The 27055-nt window shown below is 39.0% G+C and overlaps 2 protein-coding genes across 3 annotated transcripts in view; both read left to right on the top strand.

The window, feature by feature from the left end:
• LOC132095914 (ubiquitin carboxyl-terminal hydrolase 33-like) overlaps positions 1 to 8587 on the top strand; it is a 30654-nt gene extending 22067 nt beyond the window's left edge. Inside the window, exons 19-24 of the mRNA XM_059501007.1 lie at positions 1692 to 1861; positions 2290 to 2371; positions 2459 to 2567; positions 4918 to 5020; positions 5211 to 5279; positions 7412 to 8587. Coding sequence (XP_059356990.1) covers positions 1692 to 1861; positions 2290 to 2371; positions 2459 to 2567; positions 4918 to 5020; positions 5211 to 5279; positions 7412 to 7569 — 691 coding nt within the window. The 3' untranslated portion in view covers positions 7570 to 8587. The remainder of the gene's footprint in view (positions 1 to 1691; positions 1862 to 2289; positions 2372 to 2458; positions 2568 to 4917; positions 5021 to 5210; positions 5280 to 7411) is intronic.
• An 886-nt stretch (positions 8588 to 9473) lies between these two features.
• Positions 9474 to 27055, top strand: part of LOC132096750 (ZZ-type zinc finger-containing protein 3-like) — a 40354-nt gene continuing 22772 nt past the window's right edge. Inside the window, exons 1-2 of one of the 2 annotated variants that reach the window (XM_059502336.1) lie at positions 9474 to 9630; positions 22554 to 24033. In XM_059502336.1, coding sequence (XP_059358319.1) covers positions 22619 to 24033 — 1415 coding nt within the window. In that variant the 5' untranslated portion in view covers positions 9474 to 9630; positions 22554 to 22618. Of the gene's footprint in view, positions 9631 to 9910; positions 10512 to 22553; positions 24034 to 27055 lie in introns of those variants that run through there. The other variant, XM_059502337.1, reaches the window with a different exon arrangement.

The raw sequence follows: 27055 nt of genomic DNA, 5'->3' as shown, positions 1-27055 counted from the left end.
ATGAACAAAATGACTCGAAAAAAGATTTGTTCATTTTGATGAGCGAGTTTGAACAAGAGAGTCTGGCGTTGCCAGATTGGGTGTTTTTTCCGCTACATATTAAGGCCGGTTTACGGTGGGTTTTAGGTGGGTTTTCGCCTGGAAGGCTTTATAGAAATCTGGCATCCTACTGAACGAAGTTAAACTGAGAGAGCGTGGCGTTCACAGACACCAGAATGAACGACTTAACAGTAACGTTCATCAGGCAGTAATGCGGTACGTTCAGTTCAGTCCAAAACATGAACGAGTTCATGAATTATCGTTCAATGAACGCATCCAGGCACAACTCTGGCGGGAGTATTAGCATCGAGGTATGGGGAATGGCTGCTAACGTACTTTGCAAAAAACAAATGACTGAGATCATCATGAATTCGGTTATTGTTTGTTTATTGCCTAACGCTTACATGAGGCCCCGTCTAGTTTGTGTGTTTGTGTGTGTGCTCACGTCTTATATTTGTGTGTGTGTGCTGTGCTCACGTCTCATATGAGTAACTTTATGTGTGTAGATAGTTCATATACATGTATGTGTGACTAGTACTTAGTATATATGCAAGCGTGTTTCATATGTGTGCGTGAATGAAGTTTGATTTAAGCCCTAAACGGCGCCTCATACTTATACACTGGCCGGGAAGCCGGTCGCGTTCATTCACAACTTGCGCCATGATGTCAGTTTGTAATGATATGCTAAAGCGTTACCTGAGGTGTCAACCCCCCTCCTTCCTGCAACCAATCAACGTGCCCCTCATTTGCATTATTATAATGACCGTCCACGACAGCCAAAATATCGCATCAGATCTCGCGAGACAATAATGCCTACAGAGATAAGGGTCTGAGGAACTCTGTGTTTATTTTTTTTCCACTTTTCTTTTTTAGAAGGGCCTGAAAGACTATAATACAGCAGTAGGTATCCAAGGTAATACGAGGGTATGACTCCTTTAAAAAAGATGTTGTCCTAAACCTCTTATATTCATGATTTTCTTTTCTTATTAAAATAAATTAAAATAAACAAACAGATAAAAATTAGAAATAAATTGATTGATTTAAATCAATAGATACAAACTAAGTATTTAGTTGTATTTATAATTTTATAGTATAACTGGGTCTTTATGGCAGAAACTACACAGATGGCTTCTGAATTTTAGTATGGGCTCCCTCATATGATGATCTTCAAATTTTGGAAAGCGTGGCATCTAAAAGATAAAAAAAAAAAAAAAAAAAATCCCTGGCCCATGCAACCCATTAAAGTTTAGTGTGCTAAAAGTCTTGCAAAGTGGCTAAATAATCCTAATTAAAATAATAGCGTGCGTGTGTGTGTGTGTGTGTGTGTGTATATATATATATATATATATATATATATATATATATATATATATATATATATATATATATATATATATATATACTTTTTTTTTTTTTTGCGGAATTTCTCATAATTGTTTGCCTAATGATTCTTTTTTCCAGTATTTCCTGGTATAGTCATGAACAAACAATGATTTACGATGCAGCTGTTTTGTAGATAGAAAAGCTCAAGGTTATGTTGAGAAGGACAAACGGCCTTGAGTCTGACTGTAAATCTCAGTGCTGTGGTGAAACGTTTTGACAGTTGGTTAAATGGTGCTGATGTTACTTGCATATATGTGTGTGTGTAACAGGAAGAGTAACGATGAGACTCAGAAGGAGAGGCGGAAGGTGGCCAGTCTGCTCAACATGATGGAGCCAAGCCTCCTGCAGTTCTACGTTTCCCGCCAGTGGCTGAACAAGTTCAAAACCTTCGCTGAGCCAGGACCCATCTCCAACCATGACTTCCTGTGTCCCCACGGAGGTGAGGTCCACTCTTATAAAGATCTAGGCATTTCCCACCTGACCACACCAGATATAATTACAGATTCCACCAGCATTACAAAAGTCAAGTGCTTCCACATCCTTTCCACTGATTATGTTTGTTTTTACTCGCCTCCTCTCCTTTTTTCACTTAAAAAGTGCAGTACGAGGTCAGCGAATAAATGCAAATTTCTTCAGAAAGCATTTTCATCCCCTTGATCTGATTTGTTTGAACTGAGTCAAATGAATTTGAAGGAAAAGATCTTACAGAGGAACAAAGATATAAGAAGTTCCCTATAAATTATTTGTTAATCTTCTTGCATGCTGTTTCATGTTGACTTTTAGGGGACAGATGCCCATTTTTTTGTCATACGAGTAGGAAAACTAATTATCTCTTGGTTGAAACCTCTTGTTTTTCTTCTTCAACAGGAATTCCACCAAATAAAGCCTCGTATGTTGATGATCTTGTTATGATGCTTCCCCAAAATGTATGGGACCATCTGTATAGCAGGTAAAAATTGTTTACTGCTCTTTTCATAACTTCCAGTGGAAGTTCAGTTTCTTATTAAATGCTGATTGGTGGCTCGTTGTCTAATAGGTATGGAGGCGGCCCAGCTGTCAATCACTTGTATGTCTGCCACGCCTGCCAGAATGAGATCGAGAAGCTGGAAAAACGCCGCAAGAATGAGCTGGACATGTTTGTTCGGGTAGGAGCCGCAATCACATTCTAGATTAAGAGATCATATAAGGGCGTTTCACATCGCAGGAACCTTTTCATATTACCAGAACTAATTGTGGAGTTACCCACGTTTGGGCATTTTCACACCGGAGGAACTAGGTGCGATTTTAGTACCAGACTGCCTTTTTCGAGAACCAAATTAGCTCCTACTCCAGAGCAGGGTCTAACCAGCACAACTGGTACTAACCGTGACGTAAGTAGACATTGATTGGCCAGACGCAATCGAAAATGCAGTGTAACATACTGTAAACATTGTGTAAACTTGTTTGGCAAGTATGATGAACATTGATAAATATACAGACTCTGAAGTGCAGGCACTTGTAGCAAATGTAGCACTGCCGGTTGTCGTTGGAGATTCTTAATCTTCCTTTCCGTTCTTTCAATCATTTTACGAATACATCGACATTCCATGTCCATTATGGAATGGAAATCGTGGCCTAATGGTTAGAGAGTCGGACTCCCAATCGAAAGGTTGTGAGTTCGAGTCTCGGGCCGGCAGGAATTGTAGGTGGGGGGAGTGCATGTACAGTTCTCTCTCCACCTTCAATACCACGACTTAGGTGCCCTTGAGCAAGGCATCGAACCCCCAACTGCTCCCCGGGCGCTGCAGCATAAATGGCTGCCCACTGCTCCGGGTGTGTATTCACAGTGTGTGTGTGTGTGTGTGTGTGTTCACTGCTCTGTGTGTGTGCACTTCGGATGGGTTAAATGCAGAGCACAAATTCTGAGTATGGGTCACCATACTTGGCAGAATGTCAATTTCATTATTGTGAATCCCGCAAGACACAAAAAAAAAACACCGCCCCGATCACAGCGTCCTCCATCTTCCTGTTGTTAACGTTATTCTTCTTTGTTAATGTTGTTGAACACCGCCCACAAATGACATTGCTGTCAACCGGCTTACATCATGTCCTAGTTCACACGGTCGGTGCGAATGCAACCCTTTAAATGGTACTGGGAAATAGTTCTCGCAAAATCATACCAGTACTTTAGTACTGTACATTTAGTTCTGGAACTAGAGCAGTGTAAAATGTCTGTTTTTGGAACAGACACCTGCACTGTTATCTGGCCTCTTAATATACTACACTAATGCCTGCACTGTTATCTGGCCTGTTAATGTGTACACAGACCTCACACCCATCACCAACACCCTCTCAGACTGAGAACAAAAGTGACCCCTGCCCCTCCCCCCAAAATTGTGCTCTTTATTAATGCATTAAAAGTGCTTGATTTCAGCCAGTTTAAGTTAAAGCCAAATGTCTGATAATATTGACTTTCATATAGTTATGTGCTTATTAAAATTGGGATACCAGCTGATAACCAGACATTTAGGGCTGCAAGTAATGAATAATGTCACCATTGATTAATTTGTGATTATTAATTAAACATTATTCTGATGTTTTAGGCAGCTTGGGTCTTACACCTTTCCCATAGCAGCTTATAATGTAACCTCTGTTATTTTTCATATTCGTTTACTTCATAGAAATGCATTATTCCCTACTTTAAAGAGCCATGACTGGCGAATGTTTTTACTTCACAGTGCACAGATTCGATTAGTCAGTAACGAAATTTGTTGTCTACTGTTTGCGTTATAGATTATTATCGATTTGTTATTATAGCTCTGAAGCTGATAATTATTTTCTCGTTATTGTTAAAAATGTCAAAGTGGCTAATATTAAAATTCTATACTTTTTTGTTCAAATAAATTACATCTAAAAGCTCAAATTAATTGCTTTATCTACAGTACCAAAAACGCTTTTGTTTTTCTCAAAATATGCATTTAATATCACCTAATTTTCCAGCAATTCTCAAACGATTCATTCGAAGCAGTTCAAAGATTCAGTCTCTCTAAACCCCACCTTTCCGTGAGCCTGCTCTGCTCTGATTGGTCAGATAATAAAAATAAAATAGAATAAGAATTCATTTAGATATTAATTATACACTATTTGCTTACAGTTGTCTTGAGTTTAATGCGAAATACAGCCAATAGTTTAAGATTGTTTTAAGTTTGTACATAAAAAATGATTATTAAAGTCTCTGACTAGTGCATGTTCATGTAGAAAAAATTACAGAAAAGTAGTGCAGTATAATGCGAAAACATTTTGTGTTTTCTGTGCCTTATAGGAAGCAGTAACTTGTGTAAGCCATAGACAGCAATGTAGCTCACTAGGATTTTTGAACAGAGCTTCTGTCTCAGTTTTTGGTGTTTTTGTTTGGCTGCAGTGAGTAGGATGATATTTTTTTTAAGAAACACTCAGGTAATGGTATCTCTCCATGTTTTTTTTTCTCTTTCCCCATCTTTTCTGTCCTTCATGTAGCTCAATAAGGCGTTTCAGGAGGAGGAGTCTCCTGTGGTGATATACTGTATCAGCATGCAGTGGTTCCGGGAATGGGAAGGCTTTGTCAAAGGCAAGGACATTGGTAAGTCATTTCTCTTCCCTGCTGCTGATACTTCTAAAGTATCTGAAAGTTTGAAATTGAATATTAGCATTATGTTTTGCAGTTATTGATGACTAAGGAGTTCTTGAAGAATTGAATTATAGATTTGTTTGCTTTTCTCTTTTGTTTGGGGTATTTGATGTGTTTCTGATGATGATCTTGTATCTTTCAGACCCACCAGGACCAATTGATAACTCTAAGATTGCTGTAAATAAAAATGGACACATCACATTAAAACCAGGTAATGTTTACCATCAGGGTTTTTATTTTATTTTTTTACATTTGACTTTTATTTTAAGTCACCGTAAAATTCATAACCCTTTTTGCTTAACTGAAAAACCAAAGTTCTGTCATCATGTCATTCTAAACCTCTATGATTTTCTTTCTTCTATGAAACGTACAATAGTGTTTAATGTTGTTTGAACCTGAAAGTTCCTCGAAATATTTTGAAAGTTGAATAACATTAGTCATTTTTGAGTAAACTGTCCTTTTAGTAAAGTAAATCAGGCCAATATTAGCTTTACGTTTCAAATATAGCTGCACAGTAATGGTTAAAATTATTAATTGTGATTTATTAATCACAGTTGTTATATATGAGAAATGTCTTTTTTAACATTTAATGATTTAATTGATTCAATGCACTTTCACATAAGCACAAATCAAGGGCATTAGCTCATACGCACTTACGCAGTGTTTATTTTACTTCATCTAGTTTATCGATTTATTATATACATCATGAATGTTAAAGCAACTGTATGAAGTTTTGTATATTGTGTGAAAGAACCAAAAGCCATTCATCTTATTAGATGTCAGTGTTCTATAAGCTGATATTTCAAGGTAAAAACAGTTGCTTTAACATACTCCGTAATAGAACCTTGAAAAGCTCTCGCAAAAACTAAAACCATAAAATTCCTATTATTGTTTAAAATAATTCAAAAACGTATTAAAAGTATTTTTCACCTAAAAATGAAAGTTGTCATAGGCTACGTTCACACTGCAGGGCTTAATGCTCAATTCCGATTTTTTGAAAAAAATTGATTTTTTTGCAAGGACGTTCACATTTTCAATTAAATGAGACCTTTTGTGATCTCCTGTGTGAACGTGAAATGACCCAGAAGTGACCCGCATGCACAGAAGAGTACTCAACGCTCAACGACGTCACTCATTGTTTGCGGAAGTAGCTAACGTTAAACATGGATGTCAACAGCTGAGCTCTTTTTGCAATATTAAAGTTATTTTCCCATCGGAGCCAGCACAATTACAATCTTCTCGTTTTAAGAAGAAAATTAAAAAGGAGGAGGAGAGCAAGGTTTTTGGCCATGGCGTTTTGTGGAGCAGTGTTAGCAACGTCGGTACAGAGAACCGCGTGGGTGCGGAGTCGCAGCCGGGAGTGGTGGGATACTGATGTGAGAGGCTTCACTAATACAGAATTCATCAGTTTATCTTCTCGTTCCCGCCTACTTCAACGCAGACGTAAGACGTTTGTAGCGTATCAATGACGTACGGGTCGGATACATGTGGCCTGGCCATTCAGACGGAGGTCGCATTTCAAAAGATCGGATACGTATCGGATTCAGGACCACATACCCAAGTGGCCTAGGTCACATTTGAAAATATCAGATCTGTGTCGTTCACACTGTCATGAAAAGATCAGATACAGGTCGCATAGGGGCAAAAAAATCGGAATTGGGTCATTTCAGCCTGCAGTGTGAACGTAGCCATAATTTACTCATGGGCAAGTTGTTCCAAACCATGGTCAAGGTCCAGAAACATAGCAAGGACATTGTTAAAATAATCCATGTGACATCAGCAGTTCAACTGTAATTTTTTGCAAACAAAAATAACGACTTTATTCAACAATTTGTCTCCTCCGAATTACCATTGCACCATTTTGGAGAGTATCCACCGAACATAAACAACATATGCTGTTCAGTGTCAGCATCACTACGTGGATACAATTATTTACATTGTCAACACTTTGATCTGAATGTAAACAACGTATCCGCATAGTGATGCCGACACTGAACAGCATACGTTGTTTACGTTCAGATCAAAACGCGCATACGTCATGATACTTTCCAAAATGGTGCTAGGGAGGAAATGAATTTTTGAATAAAGTCATTATTTTTGTTTTCTTTGCACACAAAAAGTATTCTCGTATCTTCGTAAAATTAAGGTTGAACACCTGATGTTACTTGGATTATTTTTTACTATGTTTCAGGACCTTGATCGTGGTAAAACCCTTGCTGTCTATGGTAGGGTCAGAGGGCTCTCTGAATTCAAATTCAGCAGTGTACCTGCTTGTTTCAAAGTACCTATCATTAACACACTTGCTCAAAAAACATGGGTTTTGCTTCTTTCCTATTTTAACAGGTGCCGATTCAGGTCAGATATCTGAAGAGACCTGGAACTTCCTCCATTCCATTCACGGAGGAGGGCCAGTGGTGACCGTGCGGCCCAGTGTCAGCCATCAGGAGGCCGAGACTTCCCAGGCAGAGGAGAAGATCGAAGTGGAGACACGCTCCGTGTAGTTGTGCTGCGATGCTGCTGGACCGCAAGGGGGCTGAGAAACACTTATTATTTTGCACTTCACTCTTGCTTTCAAGCATTCGAGCAAAGGACCTTACAGCTTCAACTCAGCATACACACTTCTCCCACACTCTCTGTACCCTTTATGACTGTTCTTTATAGCAGATGGATGGATTAAATGTCCTCCAGTGTGCTTTATATTTGTATATATCGTGCATATTCATTTCCTCTTGACACTAGAAGCCAATTAGACTTAAGATGCAGTTTCCCCGTCCATTAATGCATTTGATTTCTATGTGCAACTGTGTTCATGATTTTGCTTCGCCCAAACCAAATGGCCCATGATTTGTGTACTCTGAAAATTAATTCCACTGCATCTGTGGACATTTTTGAGGCACTGCCTCAATTAAGAAAGTGAAAGAATATGTTGTCTTAGTGGATGAGAACTTCTGTGTTTTGGGTATGAAGGGATACTAAATGCTACGTAGTCTCAGGAAAGAACATTTTTGTTTTGCACTGTACTGTAGATTCAAAAGCATGCTTCAGCTCTGATGTTCGATATGTATTTGAATGTACTAGTACTTCAAGAACACACGTTCCTGCACTAAATGTTATTTATTCCAGAGGGGTATGATTATTCTGGTATTCATGGATGTTTTCTTTGTTCGGAAATGAATCAACGAGCTAAATCTAAGCAGAATGCACGCTAATAGGAATGATGTGGCACATTATGCTGGCAAGAAAATCAATCCTCATTTTCATTTGTGTTGCATAGGGTTGCATGGAGAATTGGAGATGCAAACAATAAGGCACACATTTGAACACATCGAAGGCTGTCTTGTTTAAAAATGCTATGTAATAGAAAAAAATCAGATCAATTAAATCCTGCTGCCTCACATGTGTAAATTCAAGGCATTATTTAATGTATAAAAGGATGTGATGTCTTTTTTCAATATTAATTGTCCGCAGAGATGAAAAATGTATCTGAGTGGCTACTATTAAATCAGAAACTCAATATGTGTCATAATTCCTATGTTCTGAAATGTAAGAAATTAATATTTGTTAAATTGCTTTGTGAATGGATACATTTCACAAAAACATGTACAGGTAGTATATCACCTGAAAATCAATGAAAAATAATACATTATCAATTTGAAAATAGAAGAGGAAGCTTGTTTAAGACATTTTGAGAGGAAAAATAAGCACATTTCCACCCTGTTTCTTATTAACGTAAAGCGTCCAGACTTTTTTTTTTTTGGTGGTTCTCTGTATTTCAGTTAACCTTATGATTTTCTTTACTGCAAAAACAGTAAAAATCATTGTGCAAGGGACTCCCATCCATTTTAAAAGCAATTTATATTATTTTGTATAAAAAAAATATATACTGTAAAACATCTCAAAATATTGTTCTGAAAATATTAGTTTCAATAGTTACATTTATTATCTTCATTATGATACTGTACTGTTAGAAATGATATTTATATACTTATATTTATTAAAAATAATGTATTTCTATAAAGCTGTTTATTATTATTACTTTAATCTTATTATTTAATTCGTTTTACACTGTTTTTCTCTAACATATCCATGGACCCCATAGCACTCCCTGGGGGACCCCGATTTGAAAACCCTTTGTAGAAAATGCTTATAAATACAGTAACAGTGATGACACTGTCTTAGAAGTCGAGCCATTCTTTTGATCTTAAAATTAATTTCATTGACCTCAGCCTGACATACAATTAAAGTAGTTTACTGGGCCCTAAATAGCACTGGTGCAGTCTAGCCATTATTTCCACTCATAGACAGATCAATAGCACATAATAGTGCATTCTTCAGTACAATATGCTGCTCATCATCAGGCTGAAATGCTCGGTCAGATCAGTGCTGACAGCAGAGATCTTGAGAGCCGGTCATTATGAAAGCAGCGAGCGTGTGGGCCGCGGCTGCTGTCCTGTACAGTATCGCAGTGAGCGGGATTGTGGGATTCACATTCACAGCGGCACCGAGAGAGAAAAAAAACATGGCTGCTGCCGAATGTGCAGCAAACGATTTGCGGAAGTGAGGTAAGTGTAATTCTGTAGCTTCATAAACCCTTTTACACTGAATTATCCGTCACTCAAGTCCAATTCCCCGACTTCATCTCGAAGTTAAAGCAGGCTCTGCTTTAGGAACCGCTCCGTTTGTAGCGGTTCGAGTGGATTTGATGGGCAAGTTGTTGCGGCTGATCAATTGTGAATGTTCACGCTGCCCCCGCTCCTCTGCACTGTTCCACGCTAGCCTGTTAGCTTCCACATTTAGGCATTTTTTTTATCTTCGAAAGCCATTTACTCAACAAACTCGCTGTTTGCGTTTATTTGTCACCGGGAAACAGCATTTCCCCCGCGTTCGTTAACAAGTGTTTTGAATGAGCGTTAAATGGGGTGCGCCAAATTCGTTAGCATTAGCATGCTAAAGTGAGTCTATCATCTTTTATTAGCGCTCTTAGCCTAAATGCTAATTAGTGGCTAAGTTGTGGAAAAAATAAACCGAATACTTTGTTTTCCGTTGTTGCGTGGCTGTGTACACAATGAATATGCTGTGTTATTTGTAGCGCAAAATTAGTGAAATTGCGCATCCTGTCAATGCAGTAGTTAGCAGGTGAGCTAATAAAACCCTGCGGACACATTTGTTTTGTTCAGTTAAACGGTTAGTTGTATCTTAAAAGCATATTTTTTACTAGGATATTTTATGAGGTGCGTTATTAAACGTGTTGCATTAGAGACTAATTCAGAAGTTGAGCTCCACTCGGAAGTCACCGGAGCTGGAGAAACTTGCACCGGGGTGTCTGGGAGGCAGCTGGGCTGCACATCATGCCGAGCCGCGGACGCAGTGTTGCCGGAGAGGCCCGTTAAATGCAGTTGAAGGAGAAAATGTTTCTTCTCACGTCTGTTCTATATAAATGACGGTGAGTTAATAATCTGCATCAGTGCTCAAAACACCCTGTTAGTGTGTCAGGTTTATTAGTGCAAACCCGTTTCTGAAGAAAACATCACATTCCGAGAACAGGCTTTAAATAGGGGTTTATCATTTTTCAATCACGGAGCCAAACTGGGTTCTCTGAAACCACAGCGACGAGCAATTTAGAAAACGTGCTGAACTGCACAGAGGGCGAGTGCTTCTCTCCGCGTTGTCATTTGGACTGGACTGGAGTGTTTGGTGATGATAGTTCACGGCGAGCACGTGTCAATTTAAAGTTCTTCGCCACGCGCGCAAGCTGTACGATTATTCAGGAAGTTTTAAATTCTTAACGCGCGTAAGGGGCAAGCTGCAGAATGACAACGTCATATTTCAAGTCCATTAAAACCGTCCGAGTGAGTTTGACGGCAGTTCGTGGTTATCTCGCCATTCAGGGATGAGCTTTTGTTAGCAGCTGCCAGCGGCTGAAGTAGTAGTGTCTGTTCTTGTTTAGAAAAAAAATTGTGTCGATTATACTGTGCCCATTGTTTATTCGATTATTTGGATGGGGGAAAAAAGCCAAATACAGTCATTTTTACTAAAACATTTAAATCTGTTTCTTTCAAAATTCCACATTCTGTCCAATGTTATCAAAATGATATGGAATTTAAAGGCATTATGAATGTAGGCTGTTTGCTAACATTATGTGCAAAGGGAAAACTTAAAATTGAAAATTAAAAGTTAAAATCACTAAGTTACAAATATGGAAAAATGAAAGCAGAGACTTTCACTAGGTAGGAGGAATGCACATTAAGTAAATCAGATACAGATGTAGCACAGTAAAGATTACATTCATATGAATGCATTGGTGTGAGCAATAGCATGTTTGAATTAATTCTACTTGACAGCATCTCTCTACCAGTAGTGAAACTGTGGGATTTAGTTAGGAAATATATTAGTGATGCACCGAAATGAAAATTCTGCGCCGAAACCGAAAATTTAGGATGCACTAGGCCGAAAACCGAAACTGAAGCCGAAAATGGCTTCTTTTAAAAACGTATATATATATTGCTTGGATTTAATGGATCTGAATTGAAAAATCACAATATAATAATCAAACTTTTATTAACAGTTACATAACAAAACATAAAATATTTTTTACAATAAATATAAATAATAATTATTCTTCAAGTTTTATGTTCCATCAAATAAAATAGTTTTTTCAAAATTGTGCAAAAAAATCCACAATTTTGGAGATTTTTGCAGAACAAATGTTACATATTGCAACTTTGGTGTCCTCTCGTATAGGGCTGTCACTTTTGTGAAAAAAAAATCCTGTTCGATTTTTGAGACATAGGCAAAGTGTTCAATGAATCGTTAGTAAATTGCCTATATTTGGCGTTGATCCGTTTTTCAACGCCAAATATAGGCAAATCCACCGACAACTAAACAGGCATTAGGGCGAACGTAAAGAGGGCGCTTGAGACGCGCACAAGTCAGCAATGTGGACTGCCATAACATCAATGAAAAACATTACTGAAGGCTACATTGATATTATGCACTAATAGGCTCTGTGTGTGTGTGTGTGTGTGTCAGAACCTGCAGTTGCTGTGTGACGCGCGTTCGCTGCGAGCGTATAGTGATGAGCTGGACGCGCTCCGAGAGAAGGCCGTTAAAATCGATTCCCTGTTTTCGTTTTCGAAACTTGTGTTGGTTGGTCCGATCGATTGTGCAGCTTTTGTGACAAGCTTTTTTTGATTGTGACAGCCCTTTGACATGCTTAATCTTTGATAGGCAGACGCGTGATAACAGCTCGACCGTGAGTGAAACCTAAGCGCTTGCGCACGGATGGGAGGGGCGGGTGACATTCATTTTCGGTTTACGTTTTCGGCTTTTTTTTTATTTCGGCCCGAAAGCGATAATGCCATTTTGGCCGAAAATTTTCGGAGGCCGAAATTTCGGTGCACCCCTAAAATATATGCTTGAACTTTTCAGTTTCTTAGCTTATTGAGAAATCACAGAACCGTGTTGACAATACCTTTTCCATTCAATTTCGAGCATCCAATCACACGTCTTGTGGAGCACTTTCAGAGTATGCATTTATTTGTCTGCTTAATTGTTTGGAAACGAAGTGTAAATGTGAAAGTCCTTCAAAGATTTCTTATCCTGTTGCGCCCTCTATAGGACCAGCGACAAGTTGACGTCAAGCTTAAAGCTTCATAGCAGAGCATTGAAGTCGATTAGTTGGTGCAGCCCCTAGCTAGCATTGATGTCATTGATGTGCTGTAAACTAACAATATGAGCCATTGTCGAGATGGCTCATATTGGTCGAGCTGACTTAAATTTCATTCCAATTCAGGAAGACTTGAAATATAGGCTAGTGCACAAGTCATAAAGACTAATTCACCTATCCTTTTGTAGTATCCCCTGTAAAATATGAACAGCACACTGGTTTGGAATAATATGAGGATACATAATGTGTGAATGACTCTTTATACCTTTAACTGTTCAGGTTTGTCTTGAGACAATGACATGAAGCGTCTCCATTGGCTGTCATAAGGACAATAAGAGCCGCTGCACAGATGGGCTGCTGGGGTCTCAGTGTGTGTTTAGTGTTAAGTAATGCAGGCTGCAATCTGGAGATTCTGGTTTTGTTAAAACTGAACAAGGACTGACATCTATATTTGTAATTCATTATTTTTTTAAGGTTTTGAGTTCAAATGTATTAGCAGACTTTATTCCAAAGAGATTTATACGTATTGTCGTGTTTAACCTAGCATCTAGATTTTTTTTTTTGGAAGTTTGCCCATTTCTTGAGAAGCACGGCTTTAATAAAGTTGATCCTAGTGAATTTTCAGATTTTTATGCTATGAAATGATTTGAACATGCTGTTACATCACCCACTGTAGTCTGTTATTTAAGGTTTTACTCCTTTATACCAGGACATGCAACCTAACCTTCGCTTACTCATATTTGAGTTCCCAGATAACGTCATTATGCACAAATGACTCATGTCAGAAGGGTTGTAGTGTATGTGATGACATTAGTGGGGACTCTGGCACTAACAAGAGTTTTCCCCTCTTAATTTACAACCATGATCATTATAATTGTCCTTCAAAAAATCAGATCAGTAAATTGCAATAAATGAGAGGACAGGGAAAAGAAGACAAAGGTTTCCATTATATTAGAAGTATATATTTCAGCCTATATGTCTTTGTTCCAGTTCAAACCACAGGTCTTAATTTGCTGTATGGAAAAACAGGTCCTTTATGGTCTTTTTACAAGGAGAAAAATAAAATCTACAGTGGGGAAAATATTTATTTAATCCCCTGCTGATTTTGTAAGTTTGCCCACTTACAAAAAAATTAAGGGTCTTGTAATTTTTAAAATAAAAGGTAGGTTTATTTTAACGTATAGAGACTAATACGAACCCAAAAAAAACAGAAAAAATACATTATATAAAGGTTAGATATTTATTTGCATTTCAGTGAGTGAAATGCGTATTTGATCCCCAAGCAAAACTTGACTTAGTACTTGGTGCAGAAACCCTTGATGGCAAACGCATAGGAAAGGCGTTTTTTTTTTTTTTTTTTTTTTTGTAGTTGGTGACCGGGTTTGCACACATCTCAGAAGGGATTTTGGTCCACTCCTGTTTACAGATTTTCTCTAAATCCTTATGGCCGTTACATAGTCAACGCGAGAATCCCTTTCATAGTCTAAACAGTGGACGCAAGCGTCACGGGCGATGCGTGTATGCAATACACCGCTCACGCAACAGGGGGTAGTAGAGTCGGGTGATATTAGTAGAGTCGGGTCGCGTGATATTCAAATCACAATGGCAACTGAAGAGGAGTGTATTCTGTTGCTGATTTTACATCGGCGGCAACAAAGGCAACGCAGAGATAGACTGTGGTATGTTCGCCCTTTAAATCAAAAAAGAGATCAGGATGGGGAGTTTGTGTCTCTGGTGCTTCCCATGCAAAGCCTGGACGAGGAGAGACATTTCCAGTATTTTAGGATGTCGGCGCCAAAATTTGATGAATTGCTTTGAATGTAATTGCGATGAACTATCGTATAAATGTGGATGAATACGTATAAGTTCGCATAATTTTTCCTCTTCGCCCGCCATTGTATTCAAACCTTCTTCTTCTGTAAACACAATATACTTGAATTAATGTACAATACTTGCAATGTCGCCCCCACCGACTTGTCCAAGATTTTACAGTACAGTCGTGGCCAAAAATTGAGAATTACATAAATATTAGTTTTCAAAAAGCTTGCTGCTAAACTGCTTTTAGAGCTTTGTTTCAGTTGTTTCTGTGCTGTACTGAAATATAATTACAAGCACTTCATACGTTTCAAAGGCTTTTATCGACAATTACATGACATTTATGCAAAGAGTCAGTATTTGCAGTGTTGGCCCTTCTTTTTCAGGACCTCTGCAATTCGACTGGGCATGCTCTCAATCAACTTCTGGGCCAAATCCTGACTGATAGCAACCCATTCTTTCATAATCACTTCTTGGAGTTTGTCAGAATTAGTGGGTTTTTGTTTGTCCACCCGCCTCTTGAGGATTGACCACAAGTTCTCAATGGGATTAAGATCTGGGGAGTTTCCAGGCCATGGACCCAAAATTTCAACATTCTGGTCCCCGAGCCACTTAGTTATCACTTTTGCCTTATGGCACGGTGCTCCATCGTGCTGGAAAATGCATTGTTCTTCACCAAACTGTTGTTGGATTGTTGGAAGAAGTTGCTGTTGGAGGGTGTTTTGGTACCATTCTTTATTCATGGCTGTGTTTTTGGGCAGAATTGTGAGTGAGCCCACTCACTTGGATGAGAAGCAACCCCACACATGAATGGTGTCAGGATGCTTTACTGTTGGCATGACACAGGACTGATGGTAGCGCTCACCTTTTCTTCTCCGGACAAGCCTTTTTCTAGATGCCCCAAACAATCGGAAAGGGGCTTCATCTGAGAATATGACTTTGCCCCAGTCCTCAGGAGTCCATTCACTATACTTTCTGCAGAAGATCAATCTGTCCCTGATGTTTTTTTTGGAGAGAAGTGGCTTCTTTGCTGCCCTTCTTGACACCAGGCCATCTTCCAGAAGTCTTGGCCTCACTGTGCGTGCAGATGCGCTCACACCTGCCTGCTGCCATTCCTGAGCAAGCTCTGCACTGGTGGCACTCCGATCCCGCAGCTGAATCCTCTTTAGGAGACGATCCTGGCGCTTGCTGGACTTTCTTGGATGCCCTGAAGCCTTCTTTACAAGAATTGAACCTCTTTCCTTGAAGTTCTTGATGATCCTATAAATTGTTGATTTAGGTGCAATCTTAGTAGCCACAATATCCTTGCCTCTGAAGCCATTTTTATGCAACACAATGATGGCTGCACGCGTTTCTTTGCAGGTCACCATGGTTAACAATGGAAGAACAATGATTTCAAGCATCACCCTCCTTTTAACATGTCAAGTCTGCCATTCTAACCCAATCAGCCTGACATAATGATCTCCAGCCTTGTGCTCGTCAACATTCTCACCTGAGTAAACAAGACAATTACGGAAATGATCTCAGCAGGTCCTTTAATGACACCAATGAAATGCAGTGGAAAGGTTTTTTTGGGATTAAGTTAATTTTCATGGCAAGGAGGGACTATGCAATTCATCTGATCACTCTTCATAACATTCTGGAGTATATGCAAATTGCTATTATAAAAACTTAAGCAGCAACTTTTCCAATTTCCAATATTTATGTAATTCTCAAAACGTTTGGCCACGACTGTACATGGCCCAGTCCTCAATGTGGTGAATTCATCCTGTACCCTTAGCAAAAAGAAGCCCTAAAGCATAATGTTTCCACCTGTATGCTTGACTGTAGGGATGGTGTACTTAGGGTCATAGTCAGCATTTCTCTCCCTCCAAATACAGCGAGTCGAGTTAATGCCAGAGAGCTCAATTTTGATCTTATCTGACCACAGCACTTTCTCCCAAGCCTTCTCTGAATCATATAGATCAGTGGTTCCCAACCTTTTTCAATTCGCGACCCACACAACCAAACACATATGTTTGCGTGGCCCACTGCAAAAAAATTAACTGACCCCGCTATTGTTGGGTTAATAACTTAGTACAAAGTAGCTAGATTGTTAACCGTCTTTATTGATTGAACTGGCAATGAACAGAAAATAACTCTGGCTGCATGGCACCGCTTCGCACAACTGCTGTTGTTCTGTAGCATATGCAGCAAAAATATCTAAGACAAATTGGCGGTTTATTCTTGAATCATTTCAGCGAGCTCGAATAGTGGAAGCACAGTAACAGTTTAGTATTATTTTTTTCTTATTTAATTCTATGTATGAAATGATGTTATGTTATGACAGACATTTTTACATATATGAACAATATTATTATTTCTTTTAATAGTAATATTAAACCTGCAATACCATCGTGACCCACAGGTTGAAAACCACTGATATAGATGTTTTTGGCATCTTTAAATGGGCCTGTATTAGACCTGTACAATACAACTGTTGTTTTTTTCAGATTTCAGAACAATGTGAAAATCGACCCATGTTTTTACCCTGCAAACAAGCAGAGCTTTAAATGTGATGGTGGATAGATAAGAAGATGATGCATTATAAAAATCTAAACATAGGGCTGTGCAACATGTATGGTATGCAATAATTTCGTAATTGTAGTTTTAATGATGTGCAATTTGATATTTTTTAGGTACATCTAGCATTAGTTTTTAGGTACAGAAATTGAATGAAGTTAGGGCTAACTCTGCTGTAGGATACTTACCAAAATGGGCATTTTGACTTTTTTTTTTGTGAATTTGTACATTTAAACACAATCCTTAAGAGATAGCTTATATTTGCGTGTCCGTTCTGAGGCGTGGGTTTGCGCGCTTCGGATGAGTGTGTACACAAATCTCACTGCGTGCGCGAGCTCGCGTCCTTTGTCTTTTAAATGTTTAAACCTGGCAAAGCTTAAATGAGTTTAGTTTAAACACATATTAATGTGTGCTGTTCAGGTCTCATCTGTGCGGGCACGCTATTACCACCCGGGTGATGACGGAATAAATGGCTGCTCATAATGGTTTGTCCAAGGTTTTTTTTTTTTTTCATCACTGTTGTTGTAATGTCTGGGAAGCCAGAATGCGCATCCATCAACAGAAACGTATATTAGTTGAACCCTGTTTGTTTTACGTGCTATAAATCATCTTACAGGTGCTTTGTCAGATTTAAGTTGAACCGCGGTCCCAGCACGTGCCGAACTGTGTGTGGAGAACTGAACGGTTCAGGGTTTTTTCTGAGAACTGTTCCATGCCTACTTATTAACAGTGACTTACTGCCGCCTACTGGCGGTTTTAATTGCACATTTAAGGTATCTTTTTTTTATTTTTTTTTATAATTTCAAACATTTTCAATATTGTATGTTTAAAATATCAAAACATTATTCATGCATTTATAACTGCAGGTTAAGGTACTCCATGTCCCTCTGAGCTGCATTCAATAGTGTGTAAATGCATGTAAATGACACTTCTAATGCAGCTTCTGTGTTTCCTCTGCATTGCAAAGATAAATTCTGTTGATGCTGATTTAATTTGTTTGGTAACAACCCAAATGCAAGAGTCTGACTTAAAAGATGGTTCACACTTTTAGAAAAAAATGACTTAAAGGTAAAAATGCCCAAAAAACATTTTATTACTAATTTAATTAGTTGCTGTGGTGTAGAAGTACTTAAAGTAAGCTTTCACCCCGGGTCTTTTTTTAAATTATTTTATTTTTGCTGATCCGAAAAATGATCCGATCCGTGACTCAAAATCCGTAATATGATCCGAACCTTGAGTTTTGTGAGCCATTGAACCACTACCTATTATTATTATTATTATTATTATTAATTTACATTTATATAATTTAATGGCGCATCACTGCATGACGCGCTGTGAGTATAATTAAAGTTTAAGCTATTAGCCTGCTTACTCATTGAAAAGTTTTTTTATTTTTATTTTTTATTTATACAATGAATTATATAGACATAAAATTTACACTGCAGTCATCAATGAAAATAAATAGTAATTTTATTTTGTGCACAAATGTTACAAGTAACCTGTTTAACGTGAAATATGTTTCTTATATTTTTCACTATACAGGACACAAGAAATATTAAGGTAATAATTTAAGACAGTTATATACCGTTATCAGCATATGTTGAATTAGTTTAGTCTGTCAGTCTCAAAGAATATGCAGGGTTAGAAAGCTCCATCAGTTTTTTTTTACTTTCACTTTCTCTATAGTGAATTGCTTATTTATTTATTTTTTATTTTTTTCAATGTAATGAAAGTGACAACAAAAAACAGGCACATCATTAGGAAATCCTTGTGGGGCTGTTTCTGGTGGGGCTATCAAGCTCCCCCCTAGCGCCGTGCAGGGGACAATTCTGTCTACTGTCCCAATATTCTTTCTTGCTGGTCCCGGGCCATTTGGCAGTCCTTGTTGTTGAGCCCTGAGTGGACAAACTTACAAAATCAGCACAGGGTCAAAAAAAACCCACTGTAGCAGTTAAACTGACATGGGTAGTAATTATGTTTTCTAACCATTTTGGCGCTTTTAGTATTCAGGCCTGACAACACCCCTTCTGTCTGTTTTCTGTCTCGTTTTTTATATGCATGGTCAAATCACATTAGACACTCACCAGGAGGCTTCAGTGGAGTGTGAATATGGGATGAGTGTAAGACTGTCCTCAGGTGCCTCTCATTTCTCAAGCAAAACTAACATCAGGGGTGTGAAATCTTATTCAGAGCCTCTCATGATTCAGATCACACTAATGGCACATGACAGTGATTGTGCAGACTGAAGAATGTGGTGTGGTCTTTAGTGTCCTTTTTAATGTGAGTGATCTAAAGTTATGGTTTCATAAAAACTGGGGGGGGGGTTCTTCAAGGACAAGCTGTTTGGAAGTGTTCTGGCTGTAATAAAACCTAAAATTATCTTTCTTTCTTTTTTTTCGACTGCATAGGCTATGTCCTAGATGTATCCTCTTGCAAGGCCTTAGCAGAAATGGAGGCATTGAGAAATTTGATATGGTGTAATCTAATTTGTCACACTTTAAGCTTCTGTTTGACTTTAGTACCACACTAATTGAGTAATGCAGACGACAGTACCAGCCCAGTGCTCCCTTCAGTCTCCTGTGAAGCTCCCCCAAATGAAATGTGGTTTGTTTTTGCTGCTGCCTTGCAGATTTGGCGCATTTCACTGTTCTCATATCAATATATCATATTCTGTAAGCACTGGTCTTTGGGCTGACTGCTTCATTTGTCATGCCCCGGGTCTAAAATTAGCTTTTTGCACGCATGCCGGTGGCTGATGAATTGAGAAAATGTACCATTAAATGTTATTTTGTGTCTTGTATTGTTCGTTCTTTCTTTTATTCTTTCTTTCTTTCTTTCTTTCTTTCTTTCCTTCTTCAATTAATAATTGGACTTTTAAAACATTTAAAAGAATACAAACACAAATAAAGATATTTGTAATGAAACTGGAGACACTTCTGTCCCTCAAATGAAAGTCCATTTCACAGAAATTTGATGTGTTGAAAAGTCATCAAGACTTTGTGAAAGTAATCCATACGAATTGAGTGGTTTAATGTAAGTAATGATTAGGGATGTACCGTTTAACTGCAAGCCGGTTGAAAAACGATTAAAATATGTGACCATTTAAATCGGTTGAAGTGCTAAACAAATCGCGGTTCAATTAGGGGTTTTAGAGTTTATATGAATGTATGTCTGAGGGGAACTTATTGTCTTTAGAAAAGTTTAGATGGTATTTTTTCTGTCTCTGTATAATGTATATTAAAGTTAATAATACAGCACTAATTTGTTTACAGCGGAAACCAAGGAAATGCGTAGATTACGCGGGGGACGTACACACCACACACACACACACACACACACACACACACACACTTTTAATATCAAGGAAATTCGTCCAGTATATGAACAAAACAGTGCTAATCGACAGATTTATTACAGTATAGAAACTATTCTGCCTTTTTATGTGATAAGTGTTTGTAGTATATATAAAAAAAGTCATTATTATTTGTTATTGTCCAGCTCTTATAGATTTCTAAGCCAATTAAAAGCTAGAAATTCGAGAATAATTAAAGTTGCCTATAATATCCACTACCAGTCAAGTCTCTTCTGTTCACCAAGCCTGCATTTATATATATATATACATATATACCTGCATTTGTATATATATATATATATATATATATATATATATATATATATATATATATATATATTCTGTCCCCCTCACTTCTGAAAAGATGGCTACGCCCCTGGCTTTAAGTGCCACCTGCTGGCAGAGAGTCAATCTGTGTCTCTAAAAATTTTATTGGGAGTTTTTTCCAAGAGGAATACCTTTCTGTTTTTCTTAGTTGACCACTTGATTTGAATCAGATGTAACACTTAAGGATCCAGGTTTACACATTTATTTTCATTCTGCTCCATCTTGCACAGTTGAGTGGTCAAACCTTTCAAAGTGTACTCTGTTGGTCATGAGTCTGTTGCATGGCTATTTTGGGTGCTTGGACCTCTTAAAATCACTTATGCAAGTCTTCATGGACATGTATGTGCTGAAATCAATGGATGGTTCTGTTAACAAAAATCGGAGCATAGCTGTATACATTGACTTGAAGACACACAATATACTTTGTCTTGACGTTTAGATTGTTATAACTCCGTTTACATCATGCACATTTGCAGTCCCTAGAGTTACCAGCCAACTTGCATTTTTGGTGCTAAATAATTTTTACTTATGGACTTTATTAGACACACTCATGATCAGTCTTTCAAGACTGAAGGTTTGTGTTGTATTGGCCATTGTTGAAAAGCACTATATAGCTCAAATAAGAAGCAGCTTAAATACAGACCATCCCCCATCACATCTGCGGCTCAATACACCTGGGAAAGTCTAGAGAGCACATGTGTGATAAGTAGATTGATAGCTTGTTGCAAACTCTCAGATAACCTCTTATATATCAAACGCATTTATAAAATATTTGATAGCCGTAGATCATAGCTTGCCCATAGGTTGTTATTCCTCCAGTGGTGTATGTTTGACTTTGTTTTACCCAACCCAAAGACAGTGAGAGCAAGAGAGAAGAACTTGCGATAAGGATTTTCCACTAAAATTGTGCTCATTAAAGATCTATTGTGAGAATCTTGTTAGTGATATTTGCCTATATGTCATTGATATTGCATATACCCCAAAATAATAAAATCAGAGAAAGAAAGAAAGCACTGGGTTGATCTGTGAGTTTTTTCAAGTGAGCAAAAAATCTTTGGCGGGATCTTCTATCTTGAACCAGTAAATAATTGCATAGCAGCACCTTGGAATTGTGGTTACAGCTTTTGCACAGACAGACATCACTCATGTTTTCTCCAGAAATCTAGTTGATATTTTTTACTAGCATAAAAAGCGTCCCTTTCCTTTTGCCATGGAACTTCTGCTTAGAGAAATTCCAGATATTCCATGAATGCACTCTCATTCTTGACACATAAGTTACTTTCTTCCAGCTCTGTCTCAATCCTCTGTAGAGGAACATCCAGCAAACAGATTAGCTCACATCTTTAAACTTAATCTTAAATGCTTCTTTTACCTCGTTTTTCCATATTTGTTCTCTTTGGTCCATCAAGTCTTTATCTTTTTTATTAAATCATCTTCATGTGTTTTTTTTAAATATGACACAGAGTTGAAGTTATCTAGCTGGCTAACAAATACAAGCTTTTACCGAAATAGCAAGAATGATTTGTGATTGTCCCAGAAGCTTTGGATAGAATGATTTGAAGATTATAAACGGGAAACTGTATGTTACTGTGACCAGCAAAAATATGTTAATGGATTTATAACTGTATGATTTATAGCTGTTTTTCTATTTGAGTTTTTTTATTAATTTATCTTTTTAATTGTAAGCTCTAGGAATAGGAAAGTCTCAAATCCATTTAACTTCAAATCTGAATATGTAATTATTCTCTCGTCGTGTCCCTCAGGTGCCCACATTCTGCTGCTGAGGAGAGAGCACCACGATGAGGAGACAGTAGGCACCCACCATAGTATGGCCGCATCCCGCTCTTCGCGCGTCACAAGATCATCAGTGGGGATAAATGGATTGGATGAGAACTTTTGTGGTCGAACACTCAGGAACCGCAGCATTGCCCAGCCGGAAGAGAGCTCTCCGCCTCCTGTGCCCAGAGCCCGCTCGCCCAAGAAGAAGCAGGACTGTCAGCAGCACCAGCAGATCGGAGCACAGGTCGGAAAGGTAGCTGAGAACAAGGCGGAGGGTGAGCCCTTGCCATCCTACGGAAAGCGAGGCTTGCCGAGCTCGGATAAGGAAGAGTCTGACAAATCGGACAACTGCGAGCATCCTAGGGCTGGGGGTGTGCCGGAAGCCTCCCCTGCTCTGAAGAGATCCAAACGTTGCCCCCGTTCAGGTGAATCGCAGGGGGTTGAGGAGGAACCTTCTCTCAAACCGGAGAGCCCTGATCCCGCTGCACTGAAGGAAAATGACGAGGGCGCCAAATCGAACGTGTCCTCTGACCCTCCGCTCAGCCTCGACAAAGAGGCAGAGCAGAAAAAGGACGGTCCGGTGGAGGAGATCGGCCCTCTGCCGCAGGCCGGCGAGAACGTCAAGGCCACCAATGGCCTCACTGAACTCCATAAGGAGAACTTGGAAGTTGCAGCCTTACCTCTGGAGCCCTGTGCCTCCCCTGCCATGCTTACCAACAGTCCTTCACTGTTAAACGGCAGCCAGGCTGCGTCCTCATCCCCCGACCCTATCGTGCCTTGTAGATCCCCTCATCCCAAGCAATCCAATGAGTCCGACAGCCCTCAGATTGACTGTGAGAGAAACTGCATGCTCGAGGAAGCTGCCGAGGCCGTGTTGTCCCGGGAACCCGAGATGGAGGTAGAGGTGGATGTCGTAAGGGATGCCGGCCAGGCTCACGATGAGCTAGCAAGAGAAGAGAGCACCAACGGCAGCTTTCAGGCTGAGCCGCAGGACCCTTCTGACAACTGTTCGAATATCTCAGGAGAAACGATGGTGCTGACTGCCTCCCAGCTGCCTGCTGAGCCCCCCTCCTTCACAGAGCTTCAAGAACACCGATACACTCTGAGGACTTCACCGCGCCGCGCTGCCTTTGGTAGTGGGCTCAAAGCCAGCTCCCCCAAACCCAGTTCCCCACACATAGACAATAGTTCGCTGAAGGAGGAGTCCACGCCGGTTCCTCTTTCCTCTGAGGACACCAGCCATAAAGACCTACCCCACCATGCACTGGGGCTTTCTAGCGAGGCAGACAATGAACTCTCAGAGAAAGCAGGGGTCAGTGGAGAGGTTGGCATGTCGGAAAGTAGAGTGTCGAGATCCACCAAAGAGCTGCTGGCCACTCAGGCTGAGGAAGATGATGAGGAAGAGGAGGATCCAGATGTCTATTATTTTGAGTCTGATCATTTGGCTCTCAAACACAACAAAGAGTATGTTCAGGTTTATGCTATCTGGTCTGAAGTCATCAGTTCTGGTAAACCAGTATGTGCTTTGTCCTACCCTTTTTTTATTCATTAATTTGAGTTCGTTATGGCGACCACTATTGTTACTATTCCTCATATTGAGGGTTAATAATTTGAACAAACCCCAAACCAAAGAATGAAACTTTTAAAGGCATTGAACTACATCAGGAGGTGCCTAATTCCTGGAGATCTACATACCTGCAGACTTCAGTCCCCAGCACTGCTCCAACGCACCAGACTGTAATTATCAAGTGCTACTGAAGAGATGAACTAGCTGGTTCATTTGTGTTTGATCAGGGTTGGAGCTGAACTTTGCAAGATGGTAGCTCTCCAGGAACAGGATTGGTTACCCCTGAATGGACCTAAAAAACTGAATATCATAATCTTTAGCTGGTGGGATTCTTTGTTCTTTTGCCAGAAGCAAACTTAATAATAATATACATTTATTTTGTATAGCACCTTTAAAATTGCTTTCTTAAGGTGCTTTCCAAGAAAACTACATAAAAGAAAAAAAACACAACAATAAAATACAAGATATAATAAAAAGCAAATAAAAAAAGCAAATCAAATAAAAGCTTCCCTTAAAAAGAATGTTTTAAGCAAGGTTTTAAAAACAGCTAAAGAATTAGCAACCCTAATGTCAGTTGGGAGAGAGTTCCACAATTTTGGGGCATATGAAGAAAAGGCCCTGTTACCCCTGGATCGTAACCTTGTTTTGGGGACAGCTAAGAGACCGTGCTGAGAAGAGCGTAAATTGCGAGTTGGCTTGCAAGATGTTAAAAGATCTGCCAAATACTGTGGAGCGAGTCCATGCAGAGCCTTATATGTAAGCATTAAAATTTTAAAATCTATACAGTATTTAACAGGCAGCCAGTGCAATGTCTTCAAAACAGGAGTTATATGGTCGCCAGCCCTAGCCCCAGTTAAAATTTTAGCTGCTGAATTCTGTAAGTATTGCAATTTGTTCAGAGAGGATTTGGACACTCCAATCAGGAGAGCATTGCTATAGTCAATTCTTCAGAAAACAAAAGAATTAATAAATTTTTCAGCTACAGACAAGGGCAGCATTGGCCGTGCAATATTTCTAAGATGGAAAAATGCGGTCTTAACCGTGTTCTGGACGAAAGGCTCGAATGACAAAGTGGCGTCAAAGACAACACCAAGATTTTTTAGTTTACTGTGTAGCTCGCATTTCGCAGTTGGTGGGGAGAACCAAGGAGCATAACTTCAGTTTTAGAGCTGTTTAGACAGAGAAAATTTTTAGCCATCCACATCTTAATCTCAGAAATACAGCTGGAAAGATGAAGGACATCCACAAATTGACCAGGTTGAGAATCTATATAAATCTGAGTATCGTCAGCATAGAAGTGATAACTGAGGTTAAGGGATCTTAATAGCTGACCAAGAGGATAAATATAAATACTGAAAAGCAAAGGACCAAGAACTGAGCCCTGTGGGACACCAGTACAGACAGGGTCCACATCAGATCTGAAACCATCCATAAAAACAAAAAACTTCCTAAAATACCCTAGTAGCATCTGCATTACTTGTTCTTAGCAGGGGCAAGTACCACTAGTACTTTTCAGGTCTTACTATTACAGTTTCAGGAGGTCTCTAGCTTCATAAATCAAATTTCCTTTTATCAAAATGTAGAGGTTTGCTTTAAAAGTAACTTAATGTTGTTGTCAAAACCCAGCAGGTCAGGTTTTTGTCTAATCTGCTCTTATTTTTAGTCTTGTTTTGTCTTTGTAGTTTTCAAAAAGTGTTTGTGCCTTGTAATTTAAATAAGATGGCCCAGATAAACATCTTAGTGTTTTCCTGCTTGACTCTGCATACTTGTTTTCTGAAGCATAATAGTCGACTGCACTAGCAGAAAATGAGCAACAGCTGCTGTAATCTCCAGGACGCTGGTAGGTTATAAACGATGGAAGGCCTGCTGCTGGTGGACAGGTTGTCCTGGGTCATGCTCATTCAGCGTGTACCCATCTCACAGTGTGAGTGAAGGCATCAGGAGCAGCCAACTGGATTGACTTGCCGGTCAATACCAATGAAAAGAGATTGCAGGAGGCCTATCTGAATCATTTATCTTTTGTTGTTACATTAAATTGTTCTTATTTCTTATCTGGGACATTTTTCTTCTGCATTTTAATTAGGATTTTTTTGTGTGTGTTTGACATTTAAATTATAGATATATTAATGCAGATGACTTTTTCTTGAAGAAGCAAATGATTCTTCTAAACTGCAAAACTGGTCACCACAAGGCCAAGTGGTTTTAGTTGCTAGGGTCTTGCTAGTTCTTTAAAGCATTGCTGGTTGCTTTATAAGATGTTGTTCTTGATGATCATATGAGTAGTATTCTACAACAAGCCCCAGATTTAAGGTCTCCAGTGATTTGGAGGTTTGAGGTTAGAGGTTTGTTGAAGTATGAAAATAGTGATAGTGATTATAGCCTTAACAAGGAAGGCACTACACAATACACATGCTCACATTGGCTATTAAATTGAAAAGATGTATGGGTGTAGTAGTTAGTGCATGTTAATTGGCGAAGTACAGGTTAAAATGGCACATATCACTATATGTTAGTTTAGTTCTTGTCCATTATAGCAAAAATCTGGTCTGCTTTTCAGATGGTTGACCCATAGGTGGCAGTGCATTGCCAGCCATATGTCAGTTTTGGGCTCATTGCCACAGTTGGCTGCTTTCCCCAGCCTGCAGTGCTACATGCCTATCTTCATTGTACATCTAAATTGAGAGGCTGTTAACAGCTCCTCTGCGGTCTAAGTTATTAAATGGCTAGGAAATTGAAGAAAAACTAGTCAGTTGCCCTCAAGTAAGACAACTCAAATGGAGCAAGTCCTCTAAATAAATTCTTGTTGAGATTGGGTGCTTGCTGTCATCAGTTGGTTTTCATTCATGCCATGTTAGGCTAGATTGATTATACAAGGTCTGTTGAGCTTTTAAATAAGATTACTTCCAATCAGTAGGCCGA

The sequence above is a fragment of the Carassius carassius genome, chromosome 20 (genome assembly GCF_963082965.1).
Source record: "Carassius carassius chromosome 20, fCarCar2.1, whole genome shotgun sequence".
Taxonomy (NCBI): Eukaryota; Metazoa; Chordata; class Actinopteri; order Cypriniformes; family Cyprinidae; genus Carassius; species Carassius carassius.
The sequence above is the reverse complement of the archived record's forward strand: the minus strand, read 5'-3'. Positions and strand labels throughout refer to the sequence as shown.